This window comes from Perca fluviatilis, chromosome 8, assembly GCF_010015445.1.
Source record: "Perca fluviatilis chromosome 8, GENO_Pfluv_1.0, whole genome shotgun sequence".
Lineage (NCBI taxonomy): Eukaryota > Metazoa > Chordata > Actinopteri > Perciformes > Percidae > Perca > Perca fluviatilis.
This window is the reverse complement of record NC_053119.1, coordinates 7,947,185-7,971,440: the sequence shown is the minus strand read 5'-3', so window position 1 is coordinate 7,971,440 and position 24,256 is coordinate 7,947,185. Positions and strand designations below refer to the sequence as shown.

The 24,256-nt window shown below is 42.1% G+C and overlaps 1 protein-coding gene across 1 annotated transcript; it reads left to right on the top strand.

Annotated features, from left to right (window-relative positions):
- Positions 1-26: 26 nt before the first annotated feature.
- Positions 27-20,212, top strand: tes (testis derived transcript (3 LIM domains)). Its single transcript, XM_039808054.1, has 7 exons — positions 27-237; positions 7,119-7,204; positions 10,257-10,779; positions 13,774-14,358; positions 17,393-17,608; positions 17,741-17,899; positions 18,589-20,212. Exons 1-7 carry the CDS (start codon positions 211-213, stop codon positions 18,778-18,780), a joined length of 1,788 nt encoding a protein of 595 aa, XP_039663988.1. The 5' UTR covers positions 27-210; the 3' UTR covers positions 18,781-20,212.
- The last annotated feature ends 4,044 nt before the right edge of the window (positions 20,213-24,256 follow it).

Here is a 24,256-nt window from a genome sequence, read left to right as displayed (position 1 = left end):
CTGTGACCGGAAACTATTTTGTGAATTCTGTTTAACTTTACAGCAGTGCGGCGCAGGACCTCCGAAGAAATAAACGGAGAGTGAACCGAGATCTTGTATTATTTCTCTCTGATCCGTTTTCTATCAGTTTTGGGGTTTGACAGTTGTTTTAGTAGCCGCACATCTGTTCGCTTCGTCTGGACCAAGTAAACTCCGCGCCGACAGACAAAAATGGATATAGAGAAGGAAGTTAAGAAGGTAAGCTTCCCCCCCCCAGTGTACTCGGTATCTCGACTGACCGGGGAACGCCCTGAAAAGGTGTGCCGAACACGGGGCAGGTGGCGAGGAAAGTTACAGTGTCACAAACAGACTTTCATGTTTGTTTTTCGGCTTTCATTTCATGTTTTTTCTGCGTTTTCATTGATAAAACTGAAATTAAATTATCTAAATAATACGAGCTAACCGATCAGCACTAGCTCGTTGATAGCAACAAGCACGGTTGACTGGTTTACAAAACTAATATTGTACCCTTATTTTCTTTAGTAAGGTTACTTCCCTTAGAGAATATGTTGCCATCTGAAAAAACTCAACGACGAAACTGCGTTTGAAATTTTGACTACATAGTGTTAACCTGCGTAACATCAAAACTCACAAGCTTTTTTAAATGTTAGCAATGATTTACCAAACACAAAATAACCAATTGCAAAGTTCGGCAAGGATATTGTGCTCGAAAACCTTCTAGTTTATACAATATTTATGTTTTGTTATTATAGTGCGCATTGCTCGACAACAAAATCATCCTGACAGTAAAATGCAAACCAGTTGATTTATGAAAGAGTAAGAATTGCCGTTGCCGAATTAACTCCCCTCAGTTCTTATAAGACATGAAGTCATGTATTCCTCTTAATATAGCCTACATAAGCTTTTAAGCAAGATTATCTGAAATTAAGGGATTTTATAAATGGAATTTGGTGAGAGTAGGAAAGGGTGTCTAGTCTGCAATGTGACTTCAAATGTTGCTGTGGTTCTCTGAAAGTGAGTTTCACTTTTCACAAAGGGATTACATTTAGACTAGGCTACAGAGCTTGTCTATTGAATGTTCATTAATTTAAGATCAGAGAGTGGATTTTTAGATGTCCATCATTGCAGGGCATACAGTATGTTTCATGCTTTGGATGTCTTGCATCCATTCTTCTCATCCATTGCATCCTTCTGCTTAGTCTACTTATGCCCCCATGGATAATGACAGTGTAACATGACATTTGCTTTTAAATTCTCTCTGTAAAGTTGTATACTGAAAGCCAATCCAAAACATATAATCAGTATAGCTGCAATTGCTGTTAACACACATGATTCATGTCTTCCCTGTGGGACGCTTGGGATCCTTGCATAGACCTGCAGATAGCTGGCCGCAGTGCAAAGGGCAGCACAGATTGCTGCAGGGGTAAAACTGTTAGTGAGATGGGATGTGTGTAGCAGGGAAGCTGCATGTTTCCAGCATAATTCACATGAAGCAGTGATTCTTGTTTAAGTCCAGAGACAAACTGTCAATTAAAATAGGGTGAAGCACATAATTATGCCCATACTACATGTGTGGCATAGAACTATAATTTATAGTTTTCTACCCACAATGTGTACTATTCCAAGACTCTCCAGCCATTGTGTCTTTCTACAAGGTCTTATTTGATTCTTTTTTTATTTTTTTTTTTGTAGGCAGTTAGACTTTTTGACTGGAGCAGGATCACCCAACAGATTTTCGTTTGCCAAGGTGAAGGAATTCACCAGCCTGTAATAGAACCAACATGTATTCATGTGACTGTTGGCATTTAAAAAAAATCTGTTTGCAGATCTATTTGCTAGTTGCTGGTTAGTGAGGCCGTAAAAAAAAGTCGAGTCCATTTAAGCACAGGAAACTCCTGTAGACAGCAGGGTTTCCCCCAGAAAAGTTGTTTAGCCCGGTGGGGGCCGGTCACAGACTGATGGCAGCATTAATGTAGAGCTCAATAGTTTCTGTGATAACAGAATTATGGACAGAATCGCGAAATGGAGAATTTAAAAAAGCTACAAGACAGATTTCATAGGGCCCTACATTAAAGGTGCTGTAGGTAGGATTGTGAAGATCCAGGACTTAGCCCAAAAATTTGAACATCGACATCTTCTCAGACCCCCCCCCCCCTTTTTGCTAAAGCCCAAAACGTCTCCTAAGTCCCTCCCCCCACAAGGGAGAATGAATGCGTGTGCATGAGCAGTGATTGACACACAGTTAGACACCCTCCCCCCCCGGCCATGATTGGTGCATCTGAACAGGGAGCTGTGGGTTTTTGCAAATTGCACTACAGGCTGTAGGTGGAGCCAGAGGAGCTGGATCTTTTTTATTATTTTATTATTACTTACTTCATGTAGTACTACTGGAACATAGGGTCAGTTTCAGCAAATATGACAGAAAGTTAGTTTGATAAGGCTTACCTACTGCACCTTGTGTTAACTTTTCGGGTCACACTGACCCGTTTTAAATTTTTCTTTTTTATCAGAAAATATGAGATGTAGAAATAAGCGCTAAAAATGAGTAGAAGAAAAATGTAACAATTTAAAACATTGGAAAAAGCGAAAACAAATTGTGAAAAAAACATCCAATAATCAAGGTTGATGGGAAGACAACCCAAGGGTTAAGTCAGTGCTGAATGCTAACTGTATATTTGGAAATGTGACCACGTCTGCGTTTCCAGTAGGGCTGTGCAATTAATTGAAATTTAATCGTGATTATGATTTCGGCTGCCAATGATCACAAAAACAGAATAATCGAGAAAAACAATTATTTAGCTCATTATGTTTTTGCAAGTAAACTCTTATTTTCTCTTTTGTGTTCTGAATGAAAAAATAAAGTTTCAATAGGAAAAGTATTAAGGTAAAGTTCACAGTTGTATATGTATTTGTTTTTTTTTTTTTTTTACACTGTTCATTCATTTAACTTTTTCCACTGTTTTTTAAGTTCAGTAATTGCAACATCTTTCCAGAAGTCAACGAGTAATCGTGTTAAATTATCGTGATTTCAATATTGACCGAAATAATCGTGATTATATATTTTTTTCCCATAATCGAGCAGCCCTAGTTTCCAACCGAGCCGCCCCACTGTAACTGTAGTTTTAAAAAAAATGTCTTAAAAATACATTACAAAAATAATTCCCAGTGGCTTAGGCCTGGCGGGGGGCAACTTAGGCCCTGGTGGGCCACCAGGCTTTCAGTACAAGGAGGGAAACTCTGATACAGCATATGCAGTAAGCTGCAACTGGAAAGTGGGTCTGAGCAGCTGGATGACCCAGACAGACCCAGTCTGACATCTGCCTATAATCCCTGGAGGGGATAAGTGTTCAGCGGCTGCGGGGGTTTCTGGCTTCTGGAGCTGCAGGCCGCTGGGAGCGCCACAGTCAGCGGGAGTCTGCTGTAATTACTGTCAAAGTATAACTGCCCTTTTCAAGAAAAGCAAACTGTGCATTTAGGTAATGTTATGCTCGATTAAGCTCCTGCCGTCTTCCACAACAGAAGGCTGAGGTAATAGGTTGTGGTAATGAGCACACTGTGTACAGGCTGGGAAATTATCATCACTGCAGTTGTGTTAAATTGAAGTTGTTTCTGGTGATCTTTCTCTGAGTCATGTTCTTGTCTAAACCCCTGAACGGTCGTTGAAGGATTTTACAGGACAACTTCACAACAGGGAAAAATGACCTAATCTTATGTTTGCTTAAATACATTTTAGATTTCTCTGTTGGACTTTCCAACACACTGCAGGACTTTCTCTGGCAAGCAATCACAAAAATGCCACGAAAAAAAAAAAAATCTATTAAAAAAGAGAACTGTCTCCAAAACGACAGCGAGAAGCTAGAACTAAAAAACATTTTTGATATTATTAAATAGCTGAGTATATTCATCATCCCCAGATGAATCAAAATAAAGAAGTATTGGTCAAAGGAGTAGGGCTGTGCTCGATTGAAGAAATTCTTAGTCGACTAACACTCATTCAATTGTATCGACTAATCCATTAGTTGATTTAAATCGACAGATCTGTAAATCTGAGTGTCTCCGCAAAGAGTCATGCAAAAGCACTACTTTAATTCTTGTGTTCACCAGAGATGTGCTCGTACGAAATAAGTCATTCAGCATGAAAAAAGCATAAAACATGACTAATCGACTAAAGAAATCGAAGTTGACTAAGACCAAAACGACCGATTAGTCGACTAATTGACTAAGAGGGAGCAGCCCTACAAAGGAGAAGGTGTGTTGTAGTATTACATGATATAAAGTATTGTAAAATGAAACCAAACTCAGACATCTGCTACGGTGTGAATCAGGAAAGTGCTGCTCATCCCAAATATCGAAAAAGCAGTTTGTGAATTGTGAGACTGGCTTGATTGAATTAAACTCTGCTTCCTCGAACCTGGCTGACATTTTTAATGCGCAAAGTTTGGTTCTGCTAAGGATTAAGCAATGAAACGGCAGGGATTTTGCTGCACTGCATTAGAAAGGAAATACTGTAGATATAATAGTACAATAGTTGACAAAAAAGTTTAAGATGTGTGTTTTGGCTTTTTATTGATATATATTGCAGAAACTAGATGTGGTGGCCCGCTGAAATGAAAATGGCTCCCCAGCCAGTGACTGCTGTCATTACAGCGGCCACTGGTCTGCAGCTCTGGCCTGCTGCAGCAACATGACTCATAACATGACTCACCGGACCTGAACTGTATAATCGAGTGTCATCACAGGCTTAGTCATAATACAAAGTCACTGATCAACATGCAGTATGTAAAACTGTTCCAAGGAAAGACACACACACACACACACACACACACACACACACACACACACACACACACACTAAGTGACCTCAGCCAAAAATGGCCAGTAGACCTCAATATGCCCGAGACAAATATTTATGGCGCTTACCCGCTGCTAGTACCAGCTCTACTCGGCTCGACTCGACTCGGCCGCGGTGCCCCGTCCTCCATTTTCCATTGGAGATTTAGTACCGAGTCATGCGTGAGTCGAGCGTGGCTGTTCTTCATATCGACGCCGCAGGAAACTGCTGTGACCTAATGCGACACACACACACAGAACGTCAAAGGTGTGTTGTTTTTGATTCTCGGCACGTGGCTGTTTGCCACAGCCAGAAAACACATTTTGTTTCAAAAGAAGCTGGAGGCAGGAAAAAAAACTAAAGCTAAACTATTTAAAAATGGGGGGGTTGTTCAGGACACCTCCGTCTGTCGCTAGCAATGAAAACTGATTAGTGACGATTCTCTCCGACCAATCAGCAGCCTGCAGGTTTTCCCGTCCCCTTTTGGTATCGCCTCAGCTCGCTGGGAACCTCGACGGAGGTGATACTAAAAAAAGTTCCTGTTAGCAGGTACCGGGGACTTTTTTTTTTCATAATGGAAAACCAACAAGGCGAGTAGAGTCGAGGCGAGTCGAGCAGGTACCATGTAATGGAAAAACACCATTAGACTTCAAGTAGCGAACACACTTAGCTCGGTTAGCTTTAACTCCTTACATTTACTTTTGTATTTGAGGTATTTAGCGGATGCTGTCATCCAGAGTGCCTTTAAATGAACACAGTAGATTCTCCGAAAAGGCCAGATGACAAACTTAACAAGCAAGTATGTAGTTCACTCTGAGAAGAATCAAGGTATCTAACTTCAGTGCTGTTTGGTACGGACGACTGGAATGGGATTGTTGCACCGAGAATCCCAAACTATTTAGTACTGAAAGATGCCATTCAATGTCTGCTCAATTTTGTGATCTTGTTCTTCAGTGCATGATAGAGAGAATTGTTAGAACAAGTGTAAGGGAAAGAGGAAAGGAAGGAAGGAAGGATAGCCTGCTCTTGATATTACAATTGATCAGCTGCTTTACTTCTGTTACCATATAAACCCAACACATTTTTAGCAGCGTACTGTAAGGCAAGGCAAGATAATTTATGTATAGCACATTCCATATATTAGTGCTTTACATAATGCATTGAAACATTGTACGAAATACACAGAGTTTAAAACCTATATTAAAGAGATCTAATACAATTTTAAAGAAATGATGTAGGTAAGAACTAAGAAATAAATAGATTGCTCAGGATTAAGGTAGGTGATGGGTTCAGTCAAAGTCAGAGAACGTTCTCTGTAATTTCTCTGTATGACTAAAATAAACCGAGCTAAATATTTACCCCCAAAAATTATATTTATGCTTCTTGCAAAAGTAAATTACCATAACAACTCATGCTGGAAAACTCTTCAACGGCTCCCAGGGGAAGAAAGTCTCACTATTCTTGAAGGTGTAATGGAAGTTTAAATATTGGCAACATGGCTCTGCTGTTAAAAACAGAAGTCACTGTCTGCATTCCTTAGTAGTGAGTGTCTTTTGTGTGAAAAAAACGTCTCCCTGACAAAAGGGGTGCCTGCTGGGATTCCACGAAGCTTTCAACAGCATTGAATAGTTGACCATATATGGTCGTAAACCGCGGTAATGGCCTAAGTTTGGCATGAGCGTTGCTTGACACTAAAGCCAGGGAAAAGGATGCACATGTTGGGGAGAGAAGAGCAGCAGAGCAACCAGCCAGAAAACTGGGAAAGATACAACTCCTGATTCCAGTTTCGGGTATTGAAGAGGATTGTTGCTGAAATATTTCCAAAGACAAAAACAATTTTGCTTGGATCACAAATCATCGGAACTCCAATAAGAAGGCTTACAATGCCTTTGAATACAGTTTTTCCACCAAATTAATTTAGCTAAACCAAGCAAATGTGTGTTGCTGATGTTTTGTTGTCTTTTCCAGATGTCATTTTACCTCCTAAACCATTTTCGGTCCAGAGACATTATTTCCAATGTTGAGCATCAAAAATGTCTCAATGAGTCTGGGAATATTGGGAATATCCAGTCTGATGTTGGTCTATAGTGTGCAGCACCACAACAGCTTGTTAGTTTAGTTTGTAATTCATCTAAGAGCAAATAACAGCCTCTTAAAATTTGGGAATTTATGCCCCAGCTACTTGCTACTGCCCTAAAGGAAGCTCGGCATTTCCTTTTGAGTGGGGAAACAGTCCAAACAAAACTGTGATAGCGCTTGTAATCTCCCTCATGTGCTTTGTTTACAGATGACCCTCGGGCACGAGTTTGGGGCTGGAGCGGCCTGTTTGAAATGCAAGGACAAGTGTGAAGGCTTTGAACTACATTTCTGGAGGTGTGTACTGTACAGCTTCTGTCAAGCGGCGTCAAACCGTCATAGACACCAGTTTGACAGCGGCAAATCCATTCTCGATCGCTCGGCTCCCTGTGTCTACGCCGTAGACTGTGTATATAAAGATGGACGGCGCATCTCCACTTCCTCTCGCTGTACAGGAGTGATGCCAAAGTATCTCGGATACGCTCGCTGCCTTCTTGTAATTTTGGAGCCAGAGTCTGCGCATTAGTGGTCGAGCAGTGGCGCTGCCGTGTCGAAGTCCCGCCCATACACCCGCCTGCCCAGTCGCAAGTCAATCGCAGCTGTCAATCATGACGTTTCACTTCGTTTTTATAGCATCAAATAACTAATAAAAACAAAAATGTATCAGAAAAATGAACAATTGAACAAACATCCGTGTGAAAAGAACTACCTAAAATAACAGAAACCATATTCGCTAAAAAATTATTTGACGCGTACTTGTGATTTTTTTTTTTTTTTGTTTGCTCCATGTCCCATCTGCTAACACGGAGGGGGCAGGATTTATGACCTACACTGCATCCAGCCACTAAGGGTCGATCAAGCTGTTTAGGCTTTACTTATACGGTCTATGCATCACCCCCTGGTCTAGACTAGACACATTTAAGTTAATAAGCAGAAAGTAAATGAGCAGCATCTATGGTTTAAAGGGGCCTGTTGAGCAAAACACTGAGCCCTCAGGTGGAGCTGCATAGTGGACCACAGTAAAAACATGTTTTATTGGGCAGCTGCCAAGTATGTTAGTATATCATTATGAAACAGGACATTAAAGAAAAGCATGCTTCAGCCCATTCTTCCTAGAGTAATACAAGAGCCAATCAAATTTCATTGCCAGACTGGTCAATAACACCACTCTCCTCTTTGCTTAATTAACAAATACTCCGATGGCAGCAGGAGTTATGGCACTATAGGAACATGCTGTTCCTGAGTACAGCCGCTTTTCATGTTTGTCATTTGAATAGAGTCCCCCGTCCCATCAGCTTATTGTTAACAAAACGACGGAGAGAGTGGAAATATCAGGCCAGTATGAGTCCACACAGGATGACTTTATGCCTGATTAGTGCTGAGAGAGTGTGTGTGTGTGGGGGGGGGCCTTCACGGGGGCTTCTGGTCAACAAAATAAATGTAATTAGAAGCTGAGAACTGCCCTCCAAGCCACACCTCCACAAAGATGCTCGCACAACTTACAGTGGAGACACCATGGTGGACACGGTTGTTTAAAAGAAAAAGCGTGGGACCGTGTACTGACTACCCAGGGTTCTCTGTCACAACATGTGCATCTATTTAGACCAGTGGTTCATGAAATGCGGTTCTGTCTGGACAATCAGCCACACTTGGCTAGTTTTCCTGAAGACAGCAACAGGTGCCCTGATGCCCACCGCAGCACCAGCACAAAGGCCCTCCACGGGTCTGTGTGTTGTGCGGTTTTAATTCAGCCAGGAATGTTGTACTGTTACAGTCAGACAGTGGCCTACAACATGCCTAGTTTAAGGCTTTCCTCAACTCCAAAACAAACACAAAAATAATATGAAAACAATGCTACAAATTCATATTTTTGATAGATCCGTCCTTCCAGAAAAATGCGGCACGTTTTCTTAAAGAATGCGATGGAATATGCGGGATATTTATGCAATTTTATGCGATGAAATTGCGGGAACTTGCAAAAATGGCGCTTTTTCGATGATGTTCACGTCGCATAATTGCATCACTTCATAACGTTCCCATGGCAACAGGGGAAAATGGCTGCTCTTGTGTGAAGTAAACGCAACATTTTTTAACTTTCTGTTAAGATATATGTGACTTTTTTGCAACGAAAATGCGGGGATTATGAAATCATGCAAGCCCCACGTATTTTGCGCGGAAATCGGCAATTTATGCGGCGAAAGTGCGGCGTATTTGAAAAAATGCGGCCCCCGCATCAATATGTGGACTTTGGCTGATTATGCATTGAATTATGCGATCGCATAATCACGTTTTTCTGGAGGGACTGATATATTTAATTACCATTAAAGGTCCCCAGTGCAGTTTTGGCTTCGTTCAGGCTCTCGTTGAGGAACAGTAATCAAAGTCGCGGTATCAAAATGTTTGAACGATAGAGATGAACGATAGATGGCTCTAGAAGAGGCACGTGCGTGCACACGCGTGATGTATTACACAGTCCTACCGGTGGTGTCACACTACTTCACATATCATCAGGTGGCGGTAACATTCTGCCGTGCACCAGAAAAGGAAGGGAAGAAGAAGAATGCCAGATTGTAAACATGGATGCAAATAATTCTGGATTTAAAATACTCAGCTTTGCATATGTTTTGTGAGGAAAGAAATGCATTTAACACTTTTGTTGGACCTCAAGGATGCACTCAAGTTTATGTGACTAATACTGATACATAATTATAAATATTTATAATAATAGTGAATTACAAGTATGTATGTATTTAACTAAATGTATGTGTATACATATCTTTTATTATTATTAGGTCATCCTTTTGTTTAAAAAAGGGTTTCTGATTGTCAGTATTGCTGTTGATCTCATCCATACAAATCAAACATGGTTTAAAAAGCTTGACACTGCTGACATGCTGAAGCGTGTCTAGTAGTCACAAATAATGTCATACTTACTCTGCAAATATGAAGCAAGCTGTGTTGAGGCATGTGAGAAGTGCAGCTATTTCAATATGAATTGAACACTGGGCTTGTTCTATTGGTGGGTAATTGTAGCGAAGTTGAAGCAGATTGTAATTTTTGCAGTAAGAAAAATTCCAAAAGAAGTTTGTTTAAAAAAGAAAAGACCATGAAGAGAGCATATGAGATCCGAGGCTTATTCAGTACATTTCCAAAGCAACATAATATGTATGCAATTAGAAAAATTGAGACATTGTTCCACACAGAATCAAGCATCAATACATGATATAAATCACTTTTTAGGAATTCACATAGTAAAGCGTGAGGCAGTGTACTACACATTGATGCATGAAACAGTCGTTCCATCTCACACTGAAACACTAAAATGTTTTCCTCTTCTTCTTCCCTGCAGAAAAATCTGCAGAAACTGCAAATGTGGCCTCACAGAGCACAACGTGCAGATGAACTCGGAGGAGAACAAGAAGGTAGGCAAGCTGTTCGAGGACACCAAGTACACCGGGCTCATCGCCAAGCTGAAGACGGACGGCATCCCCAGCTACCAGGGCAACATGGTGACCATCACTCTGCCCAGCTCTGGCACTGCTTACATCGTACCGCCAAGTGCCTCTTCCACTGTGGTGCCCCCCTCTGCCACAGCTGGTTCTGTGCAGCCTGCCGGAGCCACTGCAGGTTCAGCAACCAGCAGCCCTCGGCCTCAGTCTCAGTCTCAGTCTCAGCCTCAGCCTCAGCCTCAGCCTCAGTCTCAGCCTCAGCCTCAGCCCCAGCCTGTGCCAGCCAGTGTCGCACCTGTCAGGGCTAACAAAGTGCCTGTTACTGTCAGCGCCTCATCAGCCATTTTGGTACCAGTCCCCAAAGATGTGCCAATGACGTCTGTCACCTATGAGTGGGCACCACCAGTAGCCAATAAGTATCTGGTAAGAGTTCAAACTAGTGCTAAAATGGCTCTAACTGGCGCCTGGGTCGCTCACGTTGGAGAGCAAGCGCCCATATACAGTACAGTGGCTCAGTCCTCGATGCAGCGGCCACGGGTTTGGTTCCTGCCTGCGGCCCTTTGCTGCTTGTCGTTCCCCCTCTCTCTCCTCTTTCATGTCTAAGCTGTCCTGTCACAAATAAAGGCCTTAAAGGCTAACAAAATGATCTTAAATAAATAAAAAGGGCTCCAACAAAGTAAGCGCTAAAGTTGATATTTTCATAATCGATTAATCATGTAATACCTGCATAGTTTAATCAAAAGGACAGTGGTGGAAGAAGGATTCAGATCCTTTTACTTAAAGTGATGGTTCGGAGTAATTCAACCTAGGGTCCTTTGCACCATGACCTCGAGCCAAACACCCCCCCAGAAGCTTTTTTCACCTGGGTCGAACATTGGGAGAGTTAGCTAGAGTAGCGTTATCAGCTGAATAGCTTAGCGCAGAGGTTAATGGACCCACGTTTGTATCTTGTAAGTTAACCCACTAATAATGCCCGAAATGATACCAAACGTCTACAAGTAGTACATATAGGTTATGCTCTCATAAACGATGGATTGGAAAGTTTGTAAGTACACCAGAAGTTTATGAACACTTGCCTACTCTTTCAGCTCTCTGCTGCTGCTGCTGCTACCTGCAGTTAGACGAGTGCTTAGGGTCGTCTACAAATTACTAAACCGAAAAGAGATGCAACAAAAATATTTATTAATTCAATGATTAAATAAGGTAATGTCTCCAAACTTACCTCAATTATTACTTGTCTCCTGCTAGTTATACTACACTTACTTTAAAAAAAAAAGTTAAATTAATAAATATTTTTGTTGCATCTCTTTTCGTGTTGTAATTTGTAGACGACCCTAAGCACTCATCTTACAGCAGCAACAACAACAGCAGAGAGCAGAAGCCAGCAGGCAAGTGTTATTTACATAAACTTCTGGTGTACTTACAAACTTTCCAATCCATCGTTTTATGAGAGCATAACCTATTTGTACTACTTGTAGACGTTTGGTATCATTTCGGGCATTATTAGTGGGGTAACTTACAAGATACAAACGTGGGTCCATTAGCCCCTGCGCTAAGCTATTCAGCTGATAACGCTACTCTACGCTAACTCTCCCAATGTTAGACCCAGGTGAAAAAAGCTTCTGGGGGGGTGTTTGGCTCGAGGTCATGGTGCAAAGGACCCTAGGGTGAATTACTCCGAACCATCACTTTAAGTAAAAGTACCAATACCACACTGTAAAAAATACTCTGCAATACCCTGCATTGAAAATGTTACCTAAGTAAAAGTATGTAAGTATCATCAGGAAAATGTACTTTAAGTATTACACTCACATTTTAGAAACTAAACGATCAAAACAGTTCAGTCAATCAACTCAAAAAATCCAAGTGTTTAATTGGCTAATCATTTCATGTTGTGGAGTACAATTGAAAGTAGCATAAAAAGAAAAGACTCAAGTAAAGTCCAAGTAGCTCAAATTTGTGCTGAAGTACAGTACTTGAGTAAATGTACTATGTTACATTTCACCGCTGCAAAAGGAAGTTAAGTGGGAATCACTTTATTTACAGTAATGTGTATATTTAGTGACAACTACTTTTGGTGTTCAGACAAATACATCAGCTATTGGTTGAAGCTACAGCCAAGCTTTATGGGTGATGCAGTTTTAATCATCAAATAAAATAACTTTTGCTTTTGCCATTATTCACTGGTAGCCTGCCTCAGCATAAGACGGTTCTCTGCTGTAACCTTTCAAGCGATACCATGTGGGTATGTGTTCCATTTAAAGGCTTTGTTATCAATTAATCATTGCCATTTGTTTAGTTTTGTACACCAGACACACTGTGGTTGCAGGAAAGCTCTGGCATTTTGCCAAAGCCTAATGAAAACCATCCTGTCGGTGTCTTTAGGTTATCCTGAAACAGAAAGTCAACTGTCATGATACTTTTATTAAAGTTTCATTTTTTGGGGGGGCTTTTACACCTTTAATTTTGACAAGACAGCTAGGTGAGAGAGGGGGAAGACATGCAGGAAATTGTCACAGGTCGGATTCGAACCCTGGACCTCTGCGTCGAGGCATAAACCTCTCAGTATATGTGCGCCTGCTCTACCACTGACCCAACCCGGCCACACAGAGCAACTATTAACTAGAGCCAGACCGATATTATCGGCCGATATTAGGCATTTTCCAAACTATCTGTATCGGTATGGCCGATAAAGGAATATTTAAAAAATAAAATAAAAACGGACAAAAACCCCTTCAACCATGGTATGAGTGTTGGCGCTGCATAGTCTGTCCACCAGAGGGCGCTCTACTACGTCCCTGTTGGCAACACTCGTGTTTAACCCTTTAAGTTTCATATCTTAAGTTTGTATTTTTTTACATTTTATTTATCAGAACTTTAATATATTTTGATGTTTCTCTGTTCTGTTGTGACAATAAAACAAACAAGTTCATTTTTAAACTGCATTATCATATTACTTTAGGACTCATAAATAACTACAAATAACTGTTCGGAACTATCGGAATATCGGATTTTAAAATCACCAAATATTTGTATCGATATCGGCCTTTATCGGTCGGGCTCTACTATTAACTGAATCTTTGTTGACAAGAGGTCCCAATAACATCCAGTTTAGTTAAGATTGTTCAGCAGGCATTTTTGAAATAATAACAATGAATGATGATTAACAAGGGGATTTTTTACCAGAACTTTAACTTTATCTGTTTAGTCTAGTACTGCATCTGCAGGATCCTTGTTTTGCTTGTCTTTCTCACCACAAGCCTCTGTTTCAAAAGTTGTTTTCAAGAATGTCTCCTTACTCTGTTTCTGATTGGTCCTTAACTGCTCGCTGTACACTCTTCTCGTCTCTGTCCTTCATACAATCTGTCTTTATCCCTGAGCCAAACGGTTTCTTCTCATTTTCCCTGTGACTTCCAGGCGGCGCGTTACATCGAGCTGCTCCCGCCAGAGAAACGTCCGGTGGCCGGGACAGAGGGGGCAGCTTACCGTAGGCAGCAGATGGCCCGCCAGCTGCCCGAGCACGACCAGGACCCGTCCAAGTGCCATGAGCTGAGCCCCGCCGAGGTCAAGCTAATGCAGCAGTTCGTCCGCAAGTACAAAGACGAGGCCCTGGGGGTCGGAGATGTTGTGCTGCCTGAAGAAATGGCTCTGGTTCAGGCAGGAGGGCAGGGAGGAGGACATGGTGCTGGGGGGGCAGGGTTTGGACCGGGAGTTGGAGCTGCTGGGGTTGGAGCTGGTGCTGGTGCTGGTTCTGGGCCAGGGGCTGCAGGCCCAGGTGTTGGGCCTATGGCCGGTGCTGGTGCTGGGGCTGGTGCTGGGGCTGGCTTTGGACCTGGAGCAGGGGTTGGAGGAGCTGGAGCTGGTGGTGCTGGACCCCTTTCAGGGCCTGGGACTGGACTGGCTGGCTTTGGGCCAGCTGGAGGAGCCATGGGTACTGCAGCCACCGCTGGAGCCATGGGCCTCCCTGGAGCTCAGCAAGCTGGACTACCACAACAGGCCTTTGTAAGCACTCACCTTCTTGTACATCTACACTGTGTTGGCATACAGGCCAGATTCATTGGTTGAAATTATAATCACGGTATTAATGAGAATAATTCCTGATACGGATATATAGAAATATATGACAAAAAAACAATTAACTGTGTTTCACCGTTGAAACACACATTACAACTTGTTCAGAATCATTAGTTGGACAACATTAATTTGTTAACTGATACAGTTATTTGTGTATCATCTTAATATGATTCCACTGAAAGTCGATAAGCAATGATACTAAGTTATTGGCTTAGTGGCATATTGTCTGTGTGCCTATTCCACTGCAGTTTCAATGAAGCAATAGTTAATTAAGTGCAGTTAATATACCGAAGGGTCTTTTTGCAAATGGTTTCATAAATGTTACGACCAAAGAAAGGGGAAAATAATGTATTCCTCCTGTACCAACAACTCATTCCAGTATAGTATACAGTATATTTACCAGTACCAATACATTGTAAGAACAGAATTGTATGTTGTAGCTACAATATAGTAAGAAGCGGGCCAGAATAGTTAAGGCAGACCCTCTCTCCCTCAATGAGAAGACATAACAACAGAAGTGTCCTTGTACACCGAAAGTGAATCCCTCATCTACCCCCAGACAGAGGCACTGTACTGTACTGTAGTGGACTCAAAAAATAAAATAAATGATAAATGAATGCAATAGTGCTCCAAACTGTAGTACACTAACTGGAGTGCAAACAATGCTTTTTTGTTACTACTCGGCCAACAAAAGAGGGATTTTTTACCCCCAGATTGGTTCACATTGGTTCACATTTTCGGACTTTAAAAGTAAAAAAAACAGACCAGAACAATACAATACTCTTAAGCTTTCTAGTGACCAGTTGGGTAGGTCCATCACAGGTGTGATCAACTCCTTTTATTACACCAGTTAATCATGTAAGCACTAGGTCAAACTCATATGTACAACCTGATGACTAAATTGCAGTAGATTTCCCCTGATGTTTCAACAGTGCATTACTGTCAGTAATAATTCCAGGACAGAACACTAGATGGAGCCGTGAGACCAACTCTGACTCAGCCTTCTTCAATCAGGATGATGGATATTAATTCATCACTATGTGCAGTTGGGCTGTCCTCGACTTCAGAAATTCTTACCCCTCATTTCCACCAACTGCGGAACGTCTGCGGATCGGCTCCGCTGCGGTTCGGCTCCGTGCTCCGCCGTCCTTCAGTACCCACCGGGTCCAAATTTGTGGCGCTGCGGGCATGACTGACAGCTGAAGTCACGAGGACCCACGAGATAGCGCTAATTCACGTATGATCGCGCGATATAACAGGATGTAGTTTCTATAAACGGAACCACTAAACCAACAACAGTTTGTTTCCATCCATTATGATGTTTTCAAGGTGTAGTGCAGGGAAATATGATCCGCCGTGAGCACGGTGTATTTTGTTTTGAAAATTAAGCGGATGTTTAATTTTGTTTCTGTGCTCGACTTCCTGTCCCGCACGATCTGCCGTGTGCTGAATTGCTGCGGAGCTCTCCGGCGTCCGTCAAAAATAGAAGCTCTGCGTATCTGCTGCGGAGGGCTGCGGACCGTTGGAGCTGGGACGGAGTCGGAACGCAGCCGTTCTGCAGCCGTTCTGCAGTCAGTGGAAATACACACATTGACTTTAATGGAAACCTAATGACTCCGCCGCCGTTCTGGAGCGGATCCGCAGACGTTCTGCAGTTGGTGGAAATCGGGGGTTAGTCGACTAACCCTTGTATGATTTGGTCGACTAATCAATTAGTTGATTTAATCGACAGATCTGTAAAACTGAGTTTCTCTGCAGAGATGCATGCAAAAGCACCACTTTAAATCTTGTGTTTACCAGAGATGTGCTCATAACTCTTTTGGAAATGAGTAATTCAGCATGAAAAAGCATTCAAAAATGACTAATCGACTAAAGAAATCTTAGTCAACTAAGACCAAAATGACCGATATTGGACTAAAATGGGCCAGTCATGTGAAGCCAGTTTAAAATCTGTGGTTAATGTTGAGTCTTATGATGTAAAAATGTTCTCCGTTGCAGTCTTCTTTCTCTTCTGTTCCAAATTCTTTTTCATGTTCCCATGTTGTTCTTATATTCTCCTTCTCACTCTCTGAGCACACAGTATACTTGACTGCACAGTGTCAATAACACACTCTTCTCTCCTGGCTGGGAGTGTCTTAACAACTTTGTATTTACTTATCTCTACTTTCACCTTTAACTCCACCAGCAGTCATCTCATCTTGATTAATTCTACCAGTGTCAGGTCACCGTGTGCTTCCTCTGTGTTATAAAGGAGAATACCACACAATATCAGCAGTACAATGTGTCATTCTACCATTCTGGGAGTACAGTGGTCCAAGGAAAACGTTCAAATGCTCCTTTATAAAATAGTCTTTTTTTTCAGATCAAAGGAGGCCTTTTTGACTTTGAAATGGTCTCAAAGAGAAGGATATTGGCATTTGTGTAAACCTACTGGAAGTACATAATAATTCTTTGTTAGTATTCAAGGGGATGAAAGAAATCTTTTGGGGACAGGATGCAACTGACTGTTCTAACACAGTATTGTTTTACATATACAAATATCCATATAATAGTTCGGACTCCATCTAATACATGCAACAATTAGAATTTGACCAAATAACAGGGCACACTTGAGCTGAAACAAAGAAAAATTCCTAACCTTCACTGGTTCCAAAACAAAACAAGCACCTGAAGACATTACAGAGTTCCCCCCAGTGTATTGCAAGCCTGGTGGCCCACCGGGCCTAATTTGCCCCCACCTAAGCCACTGGGGAATTTTTTTTTTATTGAAATTCTCCATTTTGCGATTCCGTCCATGATTCTGTTGTCACAGAAACTATTTGGCTCTACATCAATGCTGCCGTCAGTCTGTGACACCTGCCACCGGGCCTAACAACTTTTCCGGGGGAAACCCTGTATTAACTTGTAATTTTTGGAACTTATGATATACTAACCATCTCTTCTTTTCTTCTCTCCTTCCAAGTCATGCAATCACTGCCAGCAGCCGATGCGTGTGGGCGAGCCGGCTGTCTATGCTGAGCGGGCCGGCTACGACAAAATGTGGCACCCGGCATGCTTTGTGTGTTGTACCTGCAACGAGCTACTGGTGGACATGATCTACTTCTGGAAGAAAGGGAAGCTGTACTGTGGACGCCATTATGGAGACAGCGAGAAGCCGCGCTGCGGAGGCTGTGATGAGGTGAGAGAGGATATGGTCATTTCAGTTATTTCAAAAAGTTGTCAGTAGTTTTGTTCACACTTGTGTGATTCTGGTTGCATCACTTTTGGTAGCACTATCCAATCTACATTTTTGATGTGTGTCTGTCCACAGCTGATCTTCAGTAATGAGTACACTCAGGCCGAGGGCCAGAACTGGCATCTGAAGCACTTCTGCTGTTTTGACTGTGACTGCATCCTCGCCGGAGAGACCTATGTCATGGAGAATGACAAGCCTGTCTGCCAGCCGTGCTACATGAAGAGCTACGCTGTGGTAAGACACACTTTCTTTCTCAGGGTTTCTGTTTGTTTAAATAGTTGAAAGTAGTAGTATATCAGTATTTGTTTGTTGGAAGCTGTTATGCAAATCTCAACATTCAAAAATGTTCATGTAAGACAGTGGTTCACGTTTATGTTGTGTTTAAAGCCCCTACCGCTAGATGGCTATGCTGAGACACACCACTAGTGTCCTCGCCTAGCAGGGCCTAGCAGGGCCTAACAGTGCCTGACTTTTTGCTAGAAGCTAACAATGTAGCTATGGCTGAACTTTGGCCTACTTTAGCATATAAACATTAGCTCACTAAGAACTGGGAACCACAATCCCAAACTGGCAGTTTGATTTTCTGTGTACTGAATTGTTTACCTAAAGTAAACTTATTTGACTGTTATGCACATCATGTCTTTTTTTAAATATTAGTTTTTCTAAAATTATATTTTAATAAAATCCCATTATATCGCCTTACGCACAGTATTGAAATATATTGCAATATATTGAATCGTGACCCACGTATCGTGATGCGTATCGTATCGCCAGACTCTTGCCAATAGACAGCCCTGGCGTGGATTACTGTCTCAAAAAGATGCCTCGGAAGAATTGGCTTTATTGGAGAAAAATGAATGGAGAAAAGTGTAAAATATCTAGGTGAAAAGCTTGACAATAAACCTATCCTCTGTCATCCCCAGAAATGCTCGTCCTGCCAGAATGCGGTAGAGCCCGAGGCCCAGAGGGTTTCCTACGGCGAGTACCACTGGCACGCCGAGCCGCAGTGCTTCAAGTGCTCCGGCTGCTCCAAGTGCCTGGTCGGCCAGCGCTTCATGGCGGTGCAGCGCTTCCTCTTCTGCTCTGTGGAGTGCAAGAAGAAAACCATGGCTTAGAGGGCCAAAACAACTCCCTCCATCTTCTCCACAACCACTTGTGAAACCAGGACGGGTTCGGCTGAGACTAGAACCCGAGCAGGGAAAAGAAACACTAGTGCAGCTGCGCATGGGAAGGGATGGATTGTGGTTGTGTTAACATAAAATAGAGTGCCCGATACCTCTGATATACATGTAGAGAAGTACCATAATAGGGAGTCCATTTGCCTTTGGGTGCTCTTTTCTTTTTGTCCACAGTATTGATAAATCCGTCTCAATTAGACACCTAAACTCCTTCAGTTTATCTGCCTTTAAAATCAGTCCTCTTATTTCAACAAGTCGATTTTTTTTTTTCTTGCACTGTTTTCTAACCGAAGAGATTACTTTTGTATTGGTCAGAGTTTTTGCAATCCAGTTTTTTTTATGTTAAACCTGTGTCTTTAATTGTATCAGTGCTATGCTACTCCTATAGAAGCTGCTGTTGATTTAATATGCCAACTTTTACTGCTTCCTTCATACAAAAACTACTGATACTCACTCTCCTCTATGCAGCAATACGACAAGCAATATTGGCCCGGTTTGGGGTTGCTTTGCTTCCATTGCACTGTAGTCCAGATCGAACTGAAAAAAATATTCTGTGAGAAATTTGGAAGTACATTGCCCCATATCTGATAACAGAATATTTGGCTACTGTAGTTGTTTTATTGCACATAATCCCATGAGGTGAATAGTATTGTTTTCATAGTATTTTAGGGGAACAAAACAATGTGAACATCTTCCAGTATACACCACCAGTTACCAGTTTATGAGGTACCCAGTACAAACTATTGCTTTCCCAACAGCAGGCCTGTAATTAAGTGGTGGTATACAGACAGGTGTATGACCGGTCTACCGTCCACCTTGTGTATGTTAATGGGGATGAACAAAGTGCAAAAATGTATTGGTGTATTGGATTGCGTTGCCTTCTACTAATGAAATGGTAAGCCTGTGTAATACGGTTCAATCCAATCCAATAATACTGCAAACTATATCTTCAGAAAATGCTGTAGAATTGACATGATCTTCAGAAATATCCAGCTTCTGTATTATTCAATTTCACAGGTGTTTGAATCTCCATTAGCTTCCATAAAGTGATCTCTAGCCCTCGGTCCACATAACGTAATTTAGATAAATAAGTAGTGATTACAAGCAAAATAAAACAAGTATAATTCTGTCTAAATAAAAAGGAAAAACGCCAAACCAATCATGAAGTGCAGAAAGTTAAGTGTTCTTTTTCATCCAATTCTACCTAGATCATCCACTGGGTTCCTGGTGAATATAAACAGTGTCAAGTTGTTGTATAGGAACGGCATGGTACCCAAGGACTATAAAACAGTTGTGTCCTCTATTTTTAGTCTCTTTTTTTTGTGCCATGTATTTTCCCTTTCATGCAATAAAGTGCACTTTAAATGACTTTTTTTTTTTTTCAATTATTTTGACTAATATCTTTGTATACTCTTGGAGCTACAGTTAATTCCCTGTTGTATAATGCAGTTGAGTTTTTAACTTAACGGCTAATTAAAGCCCCATACACAGCTGTGGTCCACCCACACAGGTGTTTTCACTTACGCTTGATAAGACCTCTTCTCAGGCCTGTGTGTGTGTGTGTGTGTGTGTACAGACCGGACCGCACATCTCTCACTCTCCTGTTAAGTTTGTCGCAGCAGCAGAACATAGCTGCTGGTCTATTGGACGCTGCCAGGGCCCTCAGGCTTGATGTAGCAGCCGGTGAAGGTTAGCAGCTGATGTGATGTGGCAGCATGGGGGATTACATGCTCTACAACAACCAGTCATGCAGCAACAAGTCAAAGGTAGTTTTGCATTGCCAGACCTATCTCCACTCCTACCACCACACATACATTCCAGGATAGGAAGGGAAAAAAGCGCTCTGTGTTGCTTGCATTTCTTGAAACCAATCACAATCGTCTTGGGCGGCGCTAAGCTCTGGACGCAGCTCTGGATGCAGCTCTGCTAAATAGTCTCAGGAAGGAACTTGTTTTGGTGAAACATTTGCACCCTGCAAAAGAAAACGCCACATAAAATATTAAAGCTATGGTGCGTAGTTTCTGCTGCCCCCATGAGGAATTCTAAGTGATGACAACAAAACTGTTGGCGCGTCCACATGATACGAGCCTTCCGTGACTGTGCGCCCGTGTATCCCTGTGTGTGTTTTGTCCATTGCAAAACCCCACCATTGGTCCCATAACGTTCCAGTGAGACAGTAAAGGCCACACAAACATATTCTTTGTAAATCATTCCCTGAAAGAACCAAGCAGGCCTGCCTTGTTGCACGAACCAAATTATCTTCAAAACTTGGCATTTTCAGCGTGTAGCTTGTTGGCTCAAAGTTTGTTGTTGTTAAATGTCCTAGTGAACCATTACAATGAGCCAGTATGCAACATACCGACACCGGAACAAGTTTACTGAAATTGAATACAGCCATCGTTAATGTTAGTATTTACACCTGTGATTTGGTGCTACGACATGTCTTCTGTGAAAAGGCTCCCTCTGTGCAATTAGTGTGGTGACCTCATGTAATTCCCAACATGGCTTCAACCTGAGCAGATATGTAATCAGTACAAGTGAAAATGTGTGTGGATGTGCAGGGCCTTTAAATACTGCTTATTGAGAAATAAGCGGTATCACAGTTCCATTATACATACACATGAACTGCATTTTAATTAGCATATATATACAGACTATGGCCAATGTACATTACACAATTAGGTTTGATTTTGTGCGCCTGTGAACAGCCTCTGTTTTCTGTGTGCACTGAATTGTGGTGTAGTGGATTTAGTATGCATACTGAATTTTATACTGGGAACTATATTCTCAGAAGGCGAAGCACTGCTGCTTGGGCGGAGTGATTAGCGCAACACCTGAAAAGCACCGTTGCTACTCTCTGCTCCTCACCACAGGGCTTCTCAGGTGCTGCAAGCAAATCACTCCGCCCAAGTAGCAGAAGTAGCAGTGCTTCGCCTTCTGAGAATATAGTTCCCAGTTTATATACGGTTAGAAGATGGCTGTGTCTCATGTGACCTTGTTATTTGTACATGTTGTGACTATACACATCGCAACATGTAAATAAGAAAATGTTGGCGTTATTTTTTCACTTATTGGGAGCAATAGGCTAGTTGGAGCCGGTTACCTCCCAGGATCTGTGCTAAGCTAGGCTAGCGGTGGGTGCGTCAGACAGACTTACGACATGCAAGGAGATGAGAAGGGTATGTATGGACTGATCTAACTCTGGGGGATACGGTGAATAAGCTAAAGTCCCAATTAGTCGGCGTGTTCCTTTAATGACTCCTAGCCTTTAACACAAAGCGCATTAAACATCAAGAAGACAGCTCCTTGCATTTTACTTCCTGTAGGTGAAGCACTTTCTCATCCAAACATTGCTTTACCTTTTAATTATCAGTACAGCTCAGGGTGAGCTCTCTCTGACGTATCAGCTGTTACACTCTGATGGGAACTATGTAGCAGGGCGGCCATGATGGAAAAACACACCTCCGAGGGGCTCGTATTTTCATTCACTGTGTGGAAACAGTGCACAATTCAAGGAAGCTCTATCTCTGAGAAGCCCTATTGTCTTAAATGGCAGTCAGCCCAAAGCTGTGCTGCTATTTCCCTTCTGTCAACCACAACTCTACCAGACCTGATGTGGCCTAATCGCCTGGCCAGCTCCAGGATCAACCAGTCGTAACTCCTCTCCAACATCCTCCGCTCTCCTTTCTCTAAATGCTTGCTTTTCCAGTTCTTCCGTCAAAGGTAGTCAGGGCATTTTTTGGCATTTAACTTGCAGTGTTGATCTAAGAATTAGAGCCTTTGTTTTCTGAAGGCATATACTGTTCCCCTGTTATCTTACATGAGAAAATAGTTCAAAACACTGAAAGCAGTGTAGAGAGGGGTGAGGTCTTCTTCCTGTAATATTGTGTGCTTGTTGGAATTTGCATGTGATTTGTTTCATACTTGAATTTGCATCGCGCTGCAATTTAACACAGGACTTTGCATTGTGATTTATTTCTCACAAATTTGCATCGTGTTAAAGTTTACTTACAGTAAGTCCCGCCTCGACACCATCGCACATACTGCCGTCTCCTCGGTGGAGTGGATTTTGTTTTGGCTCTTCAGCTCCATGCTTGCTCGTGGAAAAATGGAGCTGGGATGCTGACCTGTTGATTGCTGTGTGGTTTACCTCACCGACACTAAATAATGATCCATGTTTCTGGTTGTCCTGGGGGAGCTGAAGGATGTGGACGTGTCACAGAGATTTGATAGGCCTGGAATGGATTACAGACAAGAGCAGCATTTTCTGCCTACCCTGTAACTAATTGTATTAGACATGGGTAACTTGGGCTCCTGGGTAGCTCACCTGGTAGAGCAGGCGCCCATAATTAGAGGTGTACTCCTCGACGCACAGGCCGTGGGTTCGACTCCGCAGGTTCCACTCCGCCCTGCGGCACTTTGCTGCATGTCATTCCCCCTCTCTCTCCCCTTTCATGTTCAGCTGTCCTATATAAATAATGCCCAAAAAATAAATAAAAATAAAGACATAACTCTGCTATTTAAGTTCTTGGAAAGAAAGTTAGAAGACAGTCATAGGAGAGTTGGTGAGTTCGACAGCCCTGATGTAGTAAACTCCACCTACCTGGCACTGCTTGGTTTATTGGTAAAAGCAAATGCCAAGAATGACGATGTCAGTGAAATTTAAAAAGCTAGGCCATGTGTCAAAGAAGAACTAACCAGTGTTTGGTGCAGATAGTGCTGCCATGTGGCTATTTGAAGCACTTTAAAGCTAATTTTTTTTGCTAAAATGTCCTCGGTTATGGACTACAACTTAAGCCCTATTCGCACGGGATAAGTATTACCTGGTGACCTCCAGTCATTTGTAATAATCGGAGGTTGTCTGTGATCTTAATCCCGTGCGAATCGGTCATGTCTGTAATTTGTAAAGTAATAATTCCCCCGCAAATGACCTACCATATTTCGCCGAAAACGGAGGTCCTGTGATAATATTAGTCCCGTGCGAATCGGCATCTCTGTGATTTGGGGTCTAACTGGCTGCGTTGTCAATTATAAATGAAAAGTTTTGACATCATATCCGGGGGATAATGTCTGTAAATTTGAGTAAAATACAGACTTCAGTTATCCCGTGTGAATGCGCCAGACGAAATACAGACGTGTGGGGGTAATTTATAAACTACAAGAGGTCCCCAGGTAATACTTATCCCGTGCGAATAGGGCTTTAGTGATTGTCAGTGTACTTTCTTCACATTTTGTACAAATCATTGTATTACAAAATCCCAATGCTCCTGGATGGAATGGTATCTATCATGATGTGTATGTTGATTCAAATCATCATCTACAAACAATTCTGTGCATCCTTGGTGAAGTATTCGTTCTCTGAGTCCTTTCTAGTTTGGAAAAGCTTATGAACCCATTCCACTCTGCTTTCCAC

Coding starts and splice junctions, on each gene's coding strand:
- tes (XM_039808054.1), top strand. CDS start 211: ATGGATATAGAGAAGGAAGTTAAGAAG. Junction 7,205..10,256: donor TTTGAACTACATTTCTGGAG/GTGTGTACTGTA, acceptor TCTTCCCTGCAG/AAAAATCTGCAGAAACTGCA. Junction 14,359..17,392: donor GACTACCACAACAGGCCTTT/GTAAGCACTCAC, acceptor TCTCCTTCCAAG/TCATGCAATCACTGCCAGCA.